Here is a 13,588-nt window from a genome sequence, read left to right on the forward strand (position 1 = left end):
AGCTCTGATATATGAACCTACCTAAACTGTTAGCAATTGTCCACACACTCTCTCTCTACCCCACATACCAGGAGTCAGTTTATCCTGAGCAGGGCCGGCTCCAGGCACCAGCTCAGCAAGCAGGTGCTTGGGGCGGCCAAGGAGAAGGGGCAGCACATCCAGCTTTTCGGTGGCTGGTCCCTCAGTCCCTCTTGGAGACAAGGACCTGCCACTGAATTGCCGCTGAAGAGGAAAGCAGCGCGGTGGAGCTGCTGCTGATCACGGCTCCCCCACCCCCCACTGCTTGGGGCGGCAAAAACCCTGGTGCTGGCCCTGATCCTGAGATTTCTATTTGCCACGTGATTTATTTTCCTCAGCGTCATCCTGCTCACTGAGAGCTTGGATAGTACCAGTGATTTTTTGGAAGCCACTTGGCACTGATGCACACTGGCATGCAACACATGGCTGTACTGTATTCCCGCCAGTCCCTTGCAACAGGGGGACATGCACTACTCAGATGTTGCTTTGGGCACTAGAAAGGTGGTTTCCACCATTCCCACCCTCTTCCTAGAGCAGAATGCAGAAACAGATGTGAGTAGAATCTCATACACTTATACCTGGTTGGGTGTTTTCTTTAACAAACATCCCTGCTTGGCATATCTGGAAGAAAACACCAAATTGTGCTGGCAACCTGCTTACTAATCCTTGACTTTCTTTTTTGTCACACATCTTCCTTGTCTGCTTATCACTCCTGTAATAGCAGTCACAGGGGAAAGTGGGTATTGGTTACTGATATGGGGAAGGGGTATGTAAAGCATTTGTAACCCTGACCCATATCATGTGACTAGGGTCAGACAATAAGGATAAGTCACTTAGCAGCACTCCTATGTGGTGTCAGAAGAAAACTAAATCTGTGGTGAAGATGGAGCCAGTTGGAGCTCCCAAAGTCCTCAGATTGGCATATCACTGGGGGAAGGGATTGAAGCACTTCCACGTGTTCCTAGAAGCAAGTGCTAATACAGAGAAATTAGACAGGAAGAAATCCACCACACTTGCTACATGGGGAAGGCCAACAAGCCCTGGAGACCAATAGTACCTTCCAATGGGATCAAGAAGGTACTCCAAATTGCTAGACAAGGCCATTTAAAAATGTCCTGAAGTCTGTTTCACCGAGGAATGTCACATGCAAAAGACAAGGAATAAGCTGTGAGGTGAGACCTCTGATCATTTTGTGAGAACACTGCATACTAAAGCTAAATTGTGCTTTACACAGGGACATTTAGAAGATGGAATACTTTGTCTATTTGCTAACGATAGACTGAGTTATTGAAGTTAAAACTGATATCTGGCTGAAAGCCACGTTATTGCAAGACCTAGATGTGACTTTGCAATGAATAGTGAATATTTGCAAAACAAGTGAAAACTGTGCTTCTCCAATGACAGTGTTAACAAACAGTGAAAAAACAAAAGTGCATCTCTAATTAGAGTGTATATTAAGGCATAAATAGATACTACAAGGGTAAACAAATGGCAGAGATCATATTTGTTTGCAATAAAAGTGACTGTAATAACATGATGAAAAAGTGGTCATCATAAAGGGTGCTGTGTTATGCAATATATAGTGCTCTACCAAATTCATGGCCATGAAAAATGCATCCCAGATGTGAAATCTGGGCTCCCCCCGTGAAATCTGTAGACCAACATTTCTCAAACTGGGGATCCTGACCCAAAGGAGAGTTGGGGAGGGTCACAAGATTATTTTAGGGGGGTTGCAGTATTGCCACCCATACTTCTGTCCTGCCTTCAGAGCTGGACGGCCAGAGAGTGGCGGCTGTTGGCCAGGCACCCAGCTCTGAAGGCAGCGCCCCGCCAGCAGCAGCACAGAAGTAAGGGTGGCAATACCACACCATGCCATTCTTTACTTGTGCGCTGCTGCATTCAGAGCTGGGCGGCTGGAAAGTGGCAGCTGCTGGCTGAGGGCCCAGCTCTGTAGGCAGCAGCACAGAAGGGTGGCAATACCATACAAGGCCATCCTTACTTCTGTGCTGCTGCTGGCAGTGGTTCTGCCTTCAGAGCTGAGCTCCCAGCCAGCAGCCATCGCTCTCCAGCTGACCCGCTCTGAAGGCAGCGTCGCCAGCAGCAGTAAGGGTAGCAGTACTGCAACTCCCTCTACAATAACCTTGCAACCCCCCCACAACTCCTTTTTGGGTCAGGACCCTTACAATTACAACACCATGAAATTTCAGATTTAAGTAGCTGAAATCGTGAAATTTATGATTTTTAAAATCCTGTGACCATGAAATTCACCAAAATGGACCCTGAATTTGGTAGGGCCCTAGCAATAAAACACTATTTTGCAACAGTGTGTTGTTCTCAGTATGAATTGCAAACAAATACAAAAGCAAAATATATTCATGAATGTACAGCTGAAGAACACAGCTCTGATGAAGATCATGAAATTGACAATAATAGAGTTCTTTGTTGGGTCTCTTAATACATTTGCAAAGGAAAGTTCTGCAACAGATTATTTTTGACACTGGAAATAAATTAACAAAAAAGAGAAGCTCAAAATAGAGCTGAGTGTGCAATGTAATCAAACTTAGCACACACACATACTAGAGAGAGAGAGAGAGAGAAAGTACTGACATTAAAATAAAAAAAACTTAAAAAATTAAAAAAATGTTTTATATAGTGGGCACAAATTAAACTATGTGACAAAGGTACATTTGCACATCTGTGTAAGTACTATCACTCAGCAGAGTATGAAACAGTGAAAGAGAAAACCCCATGTATGCCTAGGGTAGAGAGTAGGCTGCAAATGCAGATGATCAAATGGGTGATTAACTTGTCTACTGTCCATAGGTTGACCAGATAGCAAATGTGAAAAATTGGGATGGGAGTTGAGGGAATAGGTGCCTATATAAGACAAACCCCAAATATCAAGACAGTACCTATAAAATCGGGACATCTGGTCATCCTAACTGTCCAGAATGCAAAATATATTCTTAGATAACTTGATGAGGTGTTGACGAAAGTGGGATGCATTGACAATACAAGAGTTCACACTGATAGAGACCTCAGTGTGCCACCAAACCACGTAACACCTCATTAGCATTGAAAAAGAAAATGAAAGCTGAACCTGACCTGATGGTAAAGCTAGATGCTGTTGAGTGAACAGACACTAACTAACTGGAATGATCAGGATGGCCACTATAATAAAGCCAAACAAGTTAAGAATTTGGACAAACTCAAAAATTTTGAGTTAGGCCACCAAACATGAATGCTACCCCCTGAGAACTGATAAAGAGTTCATGTCTAGAGGACCCCTAAATATTTAGGTTTTGATGCAAGTCAAGGCAGGTCTGAGTCAATATATAAAGTATAAAACTCTTTGCCTTTCATATTTCTTTTGGTCAATATATGTTTAAGAAAATTCCCATTGGGATTGTCTCAGCACTCTGATGTGCATGAAGGCATCAGGTGAAATTCCGGCCCCACTGAAGTCCACTGGAATTTTTCTATTAATTTCAGCGGGGCCAGGATTTTCCCCATCATGCCCCAGATCTTTAAGGCTCTGTATGGGATGGAAGTAATTGTTGATGAACTGCTGGCTTAGGGTAAAAATGATCTGCTGTCTTAGGGTAAAAATGATCAACAAGAGATGGCATAATATTCTGCCGCATATCAAAGAAAAGATTCTCAGATTGAACAGCATGAGGTCAGAAATGCTGTACATATTCTGCAGCGCCCATCTGGGTATTTAGAAGTGTAAGAAGAGAGGCTAAAAAATCCTATTATGACCAAGCAAATGCTGCCATCAAAGATAAGGTATCCAAGTGTGAAATCTGCAATAAATAGACTGCAAAATAACCCCGGAGGCCATGAGAGATTCCTGATCTCTGTTGGTATAGATACATTTGAACTAAACAGGAAAGATGACTTCTTATTAGTGAATTTTTTTAACTTGTTGCAAAACACATTGAATAACAATGTAATAACACATTGCAAATCACTATTTACTTGTCATGGGATTCCAGATGAGCTAATAACAGATAATGGCCCACAATTCACAAGTGACTCATTTGGCCATTCTTTTGATTTATTAGATCAAGCACACTACGTCAGGTCCTTACTATGCACAGTCACATGGGCTAGCTGCTGAGATCGGAAGACAAGTAGCAGGGTCAGGAGCAAGCCAGGTCAGAATGCCAGGATGTCAGGGTCTGGCACCAAGTTGCGATAGCAAGGTCGGAGTCAAGCCAGGTCCAGATACCAGGAAGTCATACCAGGAAGGTCAGGCACTAGGTTTCTAACAGCAATTGAACAGTGACATCAAGGACAAATCAGGGTCAGAGCCAGAGTCTAGCATCTGTCAGAAGCAGGGTCTGGAGCGGAAGCAGGCTGTCAGTCTGTGTCATTGCTCAGACAGCTCCTCATGTTGGCTTCCTGGTTTAATTACTGGCATCAGCCAATCAGTGGGCTGTGAGGGGCTGCCACTCAGCTGCTGCTGGGTGTTAGTGCCTGTCAAGCCTAGCTTCACAGGGTCCTCTCATGGCTTAACCCTTCCGTGGTGCTGCAGCAGCATCAGCGGCCCAGAAGCCTCATGGTCCCAGATTTTAGCCCTGCAGGTTCTTAGAACAGCCAAATAAAACTATGGAGAACACTGACTCTCTGCTTTTTTAGGACAACCACTAGAATACTACTTGACAATGCTCATGTGCTGACAGAAGTAACACCTGCCCATCAAGTCACTGTCAGTGGAAAAACACCAAGAGCAATAAATAGGCTCCAAGTTGCAGATCCATCTCAGTGGCTAACCTGACCTCTGCAGTAGGCACTAGTATGAGAACAAGAAGAGACCATGTGATCAGAAAGCCAGAGGTTCAGAGATGGTAGTTACTGACAGATATTGAATATCCTGACCTGCAACCTAGATGTCTCTATTTGTCTGTTTTATTCATTGACTGTTTCAGATTGTGGTGCTTATTTTGGGGTGATATTTCATTTGTATTTGACTTTAAAAAAGTCAGGGAGGATGTAACAGTAGCCACTAGAATCTGTGGCTACTTACCCATGCCACATGACAGGGGAATAACCTTCTGTAACTCTGACTCATGTCATGTAACTATGACTGACCAGAAAAAAAGTTCAGTCTCTTACCAACACCTTTTTATTACAACCACCTCACTACTTGTCAGATTTAATAAAACAGTCAATGCATCTTATTTCAGTTTGAATTTGCCTAGTTTCAATTTCCATCCACTAGATCTTGTTCTTCCTTTGTCTACCAGGCTAAAGAACCTTCTAGTATGAGATCTCTCCTCCTTGTGTAGGTAATTCTAGAATCTAGACTATGACCAAGTCGCTTCTTAACCTTCTGTTCCACAGGCTAAAGAGATTGAGCTTAAGTCTTTCATTACAAGGCACATTTTCTAGACCTAAAATCATTCTTGTGGCTCTTCTCTTAACATGCTCCAATCTTTCAAAATCCATTTAAAAGCATGGACGCCAGAACTGGATGCAGTATTCCAGCAATGGCCTCTCTAATACTGTATGTAGAGATAACACTCCCTCCCTACTCTGACTTAATATTCTCATTTATATATCAAAGGACTGTGTTCGCCCTTTTAGCTGCAGCATTGCATTGGAAACTCTCATTCAGCTGGTTATACACTATGATCTTTTCAGAATCATTGCTTTCCAAGTTACAGTCCTCTCTTCTGTAAATGTGACCTATATTCTTTATTCCAAGATGTATGACCTTTCATTTAGCTGTATCAAAATGCTTGTTGTTTGACTGTCCTAAGTCTACCAAGAGATCCAGGATAAGTGATCTGTCCCCATTGTTACTGATCACTGTACCAAACTTCGTGTCATCTGCAAACTTTATCGGTAATGATCTATTTTCTTCCAGATCACTAATAAACTTGTTAAACACGACTGAGCCAAAAAATGATTCTTATGCCACCCACACAGAAACACTCCCAGTCAGTAATAATTTCTATTAGGAACTCTGTTTTGAAATCTATCAGTTAGCCAGTTTTTAATCCATTTAATATTGTGCTACATTGATTCTGTATAGTGTTAATTTTTAATCAGACCATCCCAGAGTACTAAGTCAAACTTCTTATAGATATCTGAGCATGTTATATCAATAGTTACCTTTATCAACCAAACCCGTAATCTCATAAACAATCATATCCACTTAATTCAACAGACCTATTTTCCATAACATTGCAAGTACTGAGTCCTCACAGTGAACAATTTGCAAGCGTCCACAGGCTGAAATGTGTTTGCACAGAACATTTGTTGAATACAAGTTTGTGTCGATAGGCATGGAGAGTGTTAATGTTGTTGGTCCCACTATACCCAGAAGGGGAATGATTATTTGTGTCATTTCCAGTTTATCATTACTAAAGCACTTACCTCTGCTGACACCAGGCATGTCTGTCTGTGCTCCTTACTCCTGTCTGCACCACAACATGACACAAGTGAGCAATAAGAAGCAAATCCGTTGAAATCGTGATCTCATCATCAAAGAACCACATGCAGAAAAAAGGACTAAATCGATAAATAAACTATTTATTCAGAGTCACTCACCCAGCTCTGCCTGCGGGGCTTGACTCTGATCTCATTTACACAAACACCACTGGCTTCAGTTATGTCACTCCTGATTTACATGTGTGGAAGATCAGAATCAAATCAGACACCATGGCATTTCAGACAACCTTGAAACCATATATAAGATGCAGAAAGGCAGAAGACATTTCTTTGCAAAACAACATCCTTACCTCCCATGAGGAAGAGAAGCCCTGCTACATACTGCATAAGGCCTCGATCCCAGCAGCACCCCAGCACCCCGATAATCCATCCAAAGAGGATGATGGCTACAGCCATGCCCATAAAGCCAGCTGTCATCCTACGCAGGTCTGCAAAATGAAAGAGAGAACAATAGGATGCTTGTGAAATTTGATAAGTTATTCTGATCAGATCTTCATAAGAACTCTAACCCAAACATCTACCTTCTTTTGCACAGCGTTGTCAGTGGTTGGCACAGTAGGATTTGTGTCATGATGATGCAGCGGAAGGACAGTCCAGTGGTGAGGGAGCTAGCTTGGGACTTGGGAGACCAGGGTTCCTTTTCCTGCTTTGCTAACGATTTCCTGTGTGACCTTGATCAAATCACTTAAGGTATGTCTACACTACACATCACTGGTGGTGATATGTAGGGTATGCATAGCTATGTGCCGCAATGAAAAGCAGACTAAGTCCACACTGTGGTTTGTAGCTACACACGTCAGGGGGAGGGCAGTGGGGAAAGGCTCCAGCAGTGGGGAACTGCTGGAACCTTTCCCCATTGCCTCCTCGATACCTGGAGTCTTTCCTTGGCATAAAGAAAGGCTTCAGCAGCAGAGAGATGCTGGAACGCTGCCCTCCCACTGCCAGAGCCTTTCCCCCCTGCCAACTACCTTCCTGTGATGGGGAAAGGCTCCGGGAATAGGACACTACGCTGCTAAGCATAACATTGTAGATCTGGAAGGCACTGCTCAGGCATGTAGACAGCCAGGTAGGGTAGATATCCACTGGGTTCAGGTGCGTCTTACCTTGCCAAAGCAATGCCTCACCATCTACACTGCTATTTATACCCATGCAAGAGGGCCTGCAGAGCATGTACTCTACATGCCACTGTAAAGCGTGTGCAATGTAGACGTACCCATAGTCTCCCCCTGGGCCTCAGTTTCCCACCTGTATAGAGGGGATAATAGCACTGCCCTACCTCACCTGGGTGCTGCGAGGATAAATATATTAAAGACTGTGAGGTGTTCAGCTATCACGGTGATGAGGGCCATATAAGTACCTTATCTACAAAGGATTGTGGCACAGAGCAGACACTTTTTCCCCTCCTTTGGCTTTGGATGGTGAATATTTCAAATGCCTTTTTGGTGGGCAGGTGTTTTGGTGCTACAGTCAGGAGTGAAGAGCAGTGGCAGAGCTAAGGAAGGGCAGGAGCCTGCGAATAAAGCATCTGGCCACACTAAAGATTAGGAATGAGGCGCATCACCACAACTGTGCGTGTTACATGCACACCTGCACAGAACCTGTCAGCACTGTGGCTTGCTTTAGGACATGACACAACAGTTATGAGCATTTCATAGGAGCAAAATAAAGTGGAAGAAAAAACATTCCAATTAAAATTTTCCCATGTCCTATAGCAGGATTCACCAAAAAAGGAAGGATGGCTGCACTGCCATCTCCTGCCTGCACACAGGAGCTAAATCAAACATTTTCACCGCTACTTCCAGTGTGAGATGTGGAGCTATAGTATCTACATGGCTACTAAAACTTCAGGGATTGCTAGAGTCAACGAGCTCCTTGACACCCTCAGATCAGATAGCCAGAGTGAGGGCACTTTCATTAAAATGAACATTTGACTATTTTCAGCTACACATACGCATGCACGGCCATACTCACCGCACACAGGAAAAATTCCACCCAAGGCAGCACCACAAACACATTCCCTCCCACTTGAAGCACATTTTACTTGCAGGGGATTCTTCTTCTTCTTTCAAATAACAGAATGCATGTGGGAGGAAGGGATGCAAAAGGGGGATTTGAAAACAATGAATCAGCCACTGGGTCTAGGACAGCTTTTCTCTTTGGTTGGGGCGAGGGAAAAGCTGGCCTGCGATACTGGTGACTAACTCCCACAGACCAGCTCCAATTCTCTATTTCTCTTTGCCACAATGGATCACGAGGACAACTAATGCCATCGGCCTAAGCTTCTCGCCCATCCTGGGATCTGGCCAGACAGTTCAGATTTTCACCTGGCTCCCTGTCCCACAACATTTGTGCAAGTTCAGCTTGTAGAACACAAATTCCCCTGTGCATGTAATGCTAGCATGCATCAATGATGTTGTCACCATCTCATGTCTCCCTGTCACTTTTGTTGTGGTTGTTGTGTAAGTGGGACTGTTTTATAGAGACAGTGATCCTTACTCCTAGGACAGAAGGATCACTACTGAGCTCAAGATTGCCAGGTTCTCCTACAAAAGACAAGTCTCAGGCTCCCGCTTTCTGTCTTACTTAGAGAAACTTTTCCTGGGGGCCCTGATGACCAATAAACAAAAGTGAAAAGAGAGTCCTAAGTATTTGAATATATTTAGGAGGTCCCTGGTGCAGAAAAACCAGATACTTCCTACAGAACCAAAGCACTTGTACTGGTATCTGGTCCTCTGGGGGTTGTCAGAGGGATTGTTTTTTAACTGAAGAAGAAACTGAGCAGCTATCTTCAGTGGCAGGGTAGGTTGATATACTGGCTTTTAACCCATGGGTTCAAATCCTAATACAGGTGTCAAAGGAAAGGGTTTGCTGATCTGTTCCTTGTCTTTAAAGCCTCAGTACATGTATCACAAAACCACTGCATAATTATCTGTGTTGTTCACAAGAGACCCTTGACTTTAACCCAAGTTAAGAACAAACTGTTTTTCCTTGTGAAGACAGAGCCCAACACCCCTAAGTGTTCGGCCTAAATAGCCTCAGCTGTATTTATTCCGCTCCATGAGAGGAATGCCTCCCTAAACTGCCTCTACATTCTAGCTGGGAGTTAACCCTCAAGAACCCAGCCCACTGACTGTCTTGACAGAGCCACTTCTCAGAGTATATCTACACATGGGCTTCAATGTGGATAATACAAACCCAACACAGACACTTGGTATGTACTGAGCTTACTAGCCTACTCTGACCTGTCTTCATTGCTATTGTTACTTGCACTAGCTGGATTCAAGCTAATGTGGGTAGCTCGCCCATGCAGATTTTGCTGTGTAGACACCCCCTGAGAAACTCCAGAGGGCTGGGGTGTGGGAGTGCAGCAGGATCTCTTTCTTATCTCACCTACCAAACAAAGGGGCTGTTTCACCCCATTGAAATTAGAAGTTTTGCCATTTATTTACTTAAATGCTTAAATGGGAGCAGAGACAGGACCTAGACTCCTGGATCCATCTTGTAGGAGTGTCTCTAGTGCTGGGGTTCATTTATCTGACCACCCTACCTGAGAGGTATCAGTACTGGGGTTCCTTTTCTCAGCACCAAGTTGCTGTCTATTAGCCTTATTACAACCCTGGGCTAAGTCCTCTTATGGAAAAGGAGAAGTGGCCCATACTTGATAAGGTTAACTTTTGACTGACATTGAAAATCAAGCAGAAAAGTTTTATTTATGTTCTGTTTAAAACTCCACTTCCCCTGAATTTTCCCTCAGCTCAGTTAAAAATTCCCACCACTTCCTTCTCCCAGCAACCCTCCTCTCAGAAGGCCTTCCACTAGGCTCATCTGGAAGAACTACAGAATAAAGATAAACTTCCTTTTTATTCAAAACCAGTTCAGTTTGTCCCACCAGAACCGCCCCCAGAGGGCATCATTTGCAAATTGCAATGGCAGGAAAGAGGTCTTGTAGGCTGGTTTCATAAACAGCTCTGGCCTGTCTGACAATATCTCCCTGGCACTCCTCACCTAGCAGAGCTCTCAGGATGTCAATGTTAAGAACAAGTCTATTCAAAGTGATTCTTCCATGGGAAAGTACTTAATGTAGCGCATCACTGAATCAGCACCCTCTGGTTATTTAGAAAAGAGAAGGCCAGAGAATGGAAGCCTGTCTCCCTTAGGCACAGGCCTATAGTAGTGGTATTATTACTATTATTGGTTTGTTTAAATGCTACTCGGCAAGGAAGGAAGGGTAGAAAAATCAAGGCTTTGCTTTGCATCATAGAATAGAATAATAGAAGATTAGGGTTGGAAGAGACCTCAGGAAGTCATCTAGTCCAACCACCTGCTCAAAGCAGGACCAACTCCAACTAAATCATCCCAGCCAGGGCTTTGTCAAGCAGGGCCTTAAAAACCTCAAAAGATAGAGATTCCACCACCTCCCTAGGTAACCCTTTGCACTGCTTCACCACCCTCCTAGTGAAATAGTTTTTCCTAATATCAACCTAGACCTCCCCACTGCAATTTGACACCATTGCTCCTTGTTCTGTCATCTGCCACCACTGAGAACAGCCTAGCTCTATCCTCTTTGGAACCCACTTCAGGTAGTTGAAGGTTGCTATCAAATCCTCTCTCATGCTTTTCTTTTGCAGACTGAAGAAGCCCAGTTCTCTCAGCCTCTCCTCATTAGTCATGTGCCCCAGCCCCCTAATCATTTTCGTTGCCCTCCACTGGACTCTCTCCAATTTGTCCACATCCTTTCTGTAGTGGGGGGCCCCAAACTGGATGCAATACACCAGTGCCAAATAGAGGGGATTAATCACTTCCCTTGATCTGCTGGCAATGCTCGTACTAATGCAGGCCAGTATGCCGTTAGCCTTCTTGGCAACAAGGGCACACAGTTGACTCCAGGGGTAGCTCTTCGGTGGCTTGCCTGCAGGAGGTCCCCGGTCCCGCGGATTCGGCGGCAGCCTGCGGGAGGTCCGCCAAAGCCACGCGACTAGCGGACCCTCCGCAGGCATGCCGCCAAAGACAGCCTGCCTGCTGCCCTCGTGGCGACCAGCAGAGCACTCCCCGTGGCTTGCTGCCCCAAGCACGCACTTGGCATGCTGGTGCCTGGAGTCGCCCCTGGTTGACTCACATCTAGCTTCTCATCCACTGTAATCCCCAGGTCCTTTTCTGCAAAACTGACAATTAGCCAGTGGGTCCCCAGTCTGTAGCAGTGCATGGGATTCTTGTGCTCTAAGTGAAGGACTCTGCACTTGTCGTTGTTGAACCTCATCAAATTTCTTTTGGCCCAATCCTCCAATTTGTCTAGGTTGCTCTGGACCCTATCCCTACCCTCCAGCGTATCTACCTCTCCCCCCAGCTTAGGGGGAAGTGTCATCCATGAACTTGCTGAGGGGTGCAATCCATCCCATCATCCAGATCATTAATGAAGATGTTTAACAAAACTGGCCCCAGGATCCTTAAGGCCTCATTAAGCTCGCCTTGTTGTGTGCATGGGAGTGGGAGGGCTCTGATGTCAATAAACAGCAGGGCATAGGAGCAATATGATGGAATTTTGCCCAAGTTTGGTTAGCTTTGGTGATTTTTCTTGTGCAAAGGTATCCTGAAAAAGTAAACAAAACTGTGTTTGTGCCCTTTGATGCTTCCTTCTGATGTTTAAACACATCCTGAATGTTTCTGATTTTTTAAAAGATTTTTTTATTTGTTTTTTACACTTTGAAATTCAGGTCTCGCCATACGCTATTTTCTCTTAGAAGACCCTCTGGATCAATGGAGAACAAGTAGGATTGTGATATCTCAGGAGAGTGAAAGCTGATTGACTGAAGGTGCATCTACATTAGAGAAATGCATTGCTGAAACTTGTGCCAGTGGAACTGAACCACTGCGAATTGCAGTAGTGTAGCATGTCCTATGCTAGCCAGACTCTTTCAGGTTCACTGCTTTCCCTCCGTTCAGATATGGCATGCCTTGCACTGCATTATGGGTTACCATCCCACAGTTCCTGACACTGCAGCAGGTGCATAGACTGTAGCACTCATGAATCCACTTTTACAACATAATCAATGTTATGCTATTATATTCTACATATGATAATATCTAAAACTAATTACATCTTTTAGGAGTGTGGTTATATGTTATCATAAAACTGGTTATGACTGCATTTATTTGGTAAGTAGTATAATGTGTAATTCAATTTCAAATTCATCAATTGTTTGGCTGCTAGTCCCAGTGGTTTACTAGGGCATGGGTTCTCATCCTGGGGGACATGACCTCAGGGGGTCACAACCGCTCTCCCAGGGCCGTAGCAACAAAGAACGTGGCCCCCTCCGAACATATGTCCGGGGCCCCTTACAATGCAGAAACTGGAATGCGGTATTTATTTTATACAATATACAGGGTTCATATTATGTATACATAGGCCTACAGTGTACATGTATTCCGTATTTACGCAAAGCGCTTCTTTCGAGCCTTGTTCTCTGCAAATTGGTTAATCAATGCGTCATAGTCAAGATCTGGCAATCTTGTTTTCGATTGAGATAACTGCAAGTGCAGAAAGCCTGTCATCTGTCATGGTTGAGCACAGGATATTCTTGATCAGTTTCATTCTGCTGAAGCTCCTTTCAGCACCAGCGACAGTAACTGGTGTGGTCAGAAGAATTCTGATGCAAATGCAAAGATTCGGATATATCTCCTGAAGGCTGTTCTTGTATATGTACGTTAAAAAATTGTTTGCCGTGACAAGTCCTCTCTCTTTCTCGATGACATAAATAAAACGATTCAATTCCATTATGAGTTCGTTGGCATTAATGTCTCCCATTTTTCTTTCAAAATTTTTGCTGTGATTCTCCAGTTCATTTTCTCTGTGACACTGCTTCAGGCTGTTAGCGTTGTACAGAAGTCCAAACAACTTATACACTCTATGAGTTGGTCAAATCACGATGAAACAGAAGATATGGCCTGATCAGTGAGAACAAGAAAGAACTGCGATTTGAATTTTTCTTCGGCAGAAAGACGACTCGAATCATCAGCACATTCGTAATCAAACATTCTCTTCTTACGTCGCACCCTGGTTTCTGGAAACACCTGCTCAATACCCATATGCTCTGCTATTTCACGTGCATTT

General features: G+C 44.1%; 1 protein-coding gene across 1 annotated transcript in view; it reads right to left on the reverse strand.

Annotated features, from left to right (window-relative positions):
* TMEM178B (transmembrane protein 178B) overlaps positions 1-13,588 on the reverse strand; it is a 350,802-nt gene that overhangs the window by 18,505 nt on the left and 318,709 nt on the right. Inside the window, exon 3 of the mRNA XM_030543965.1 lies at positions 6,771-6,908. Coding sequence (XP_030399825.1) covers positions 6,771-6,908 — 138 coding nt within the window. The remainder of the gene's footprint in view (positions 1-6,770; positions 6,909-13,588) is intronic.

Source organism: Gopherus evgoodei, chromosome 1 (genome assembly GCF_007399415.2).
Source record: "Gopherus evgoodei ecotype Sinaloan lineage chromosome 1, rGopEvg1_v1.p, whole genome shotgun sequence".
Classification (NCBI taxonomy): domain Eukaryota; kingdom Metazoa; phylum Chordata; order Testudines; family Testudinidae; genus Gopherus; species Gopherus evgoodei.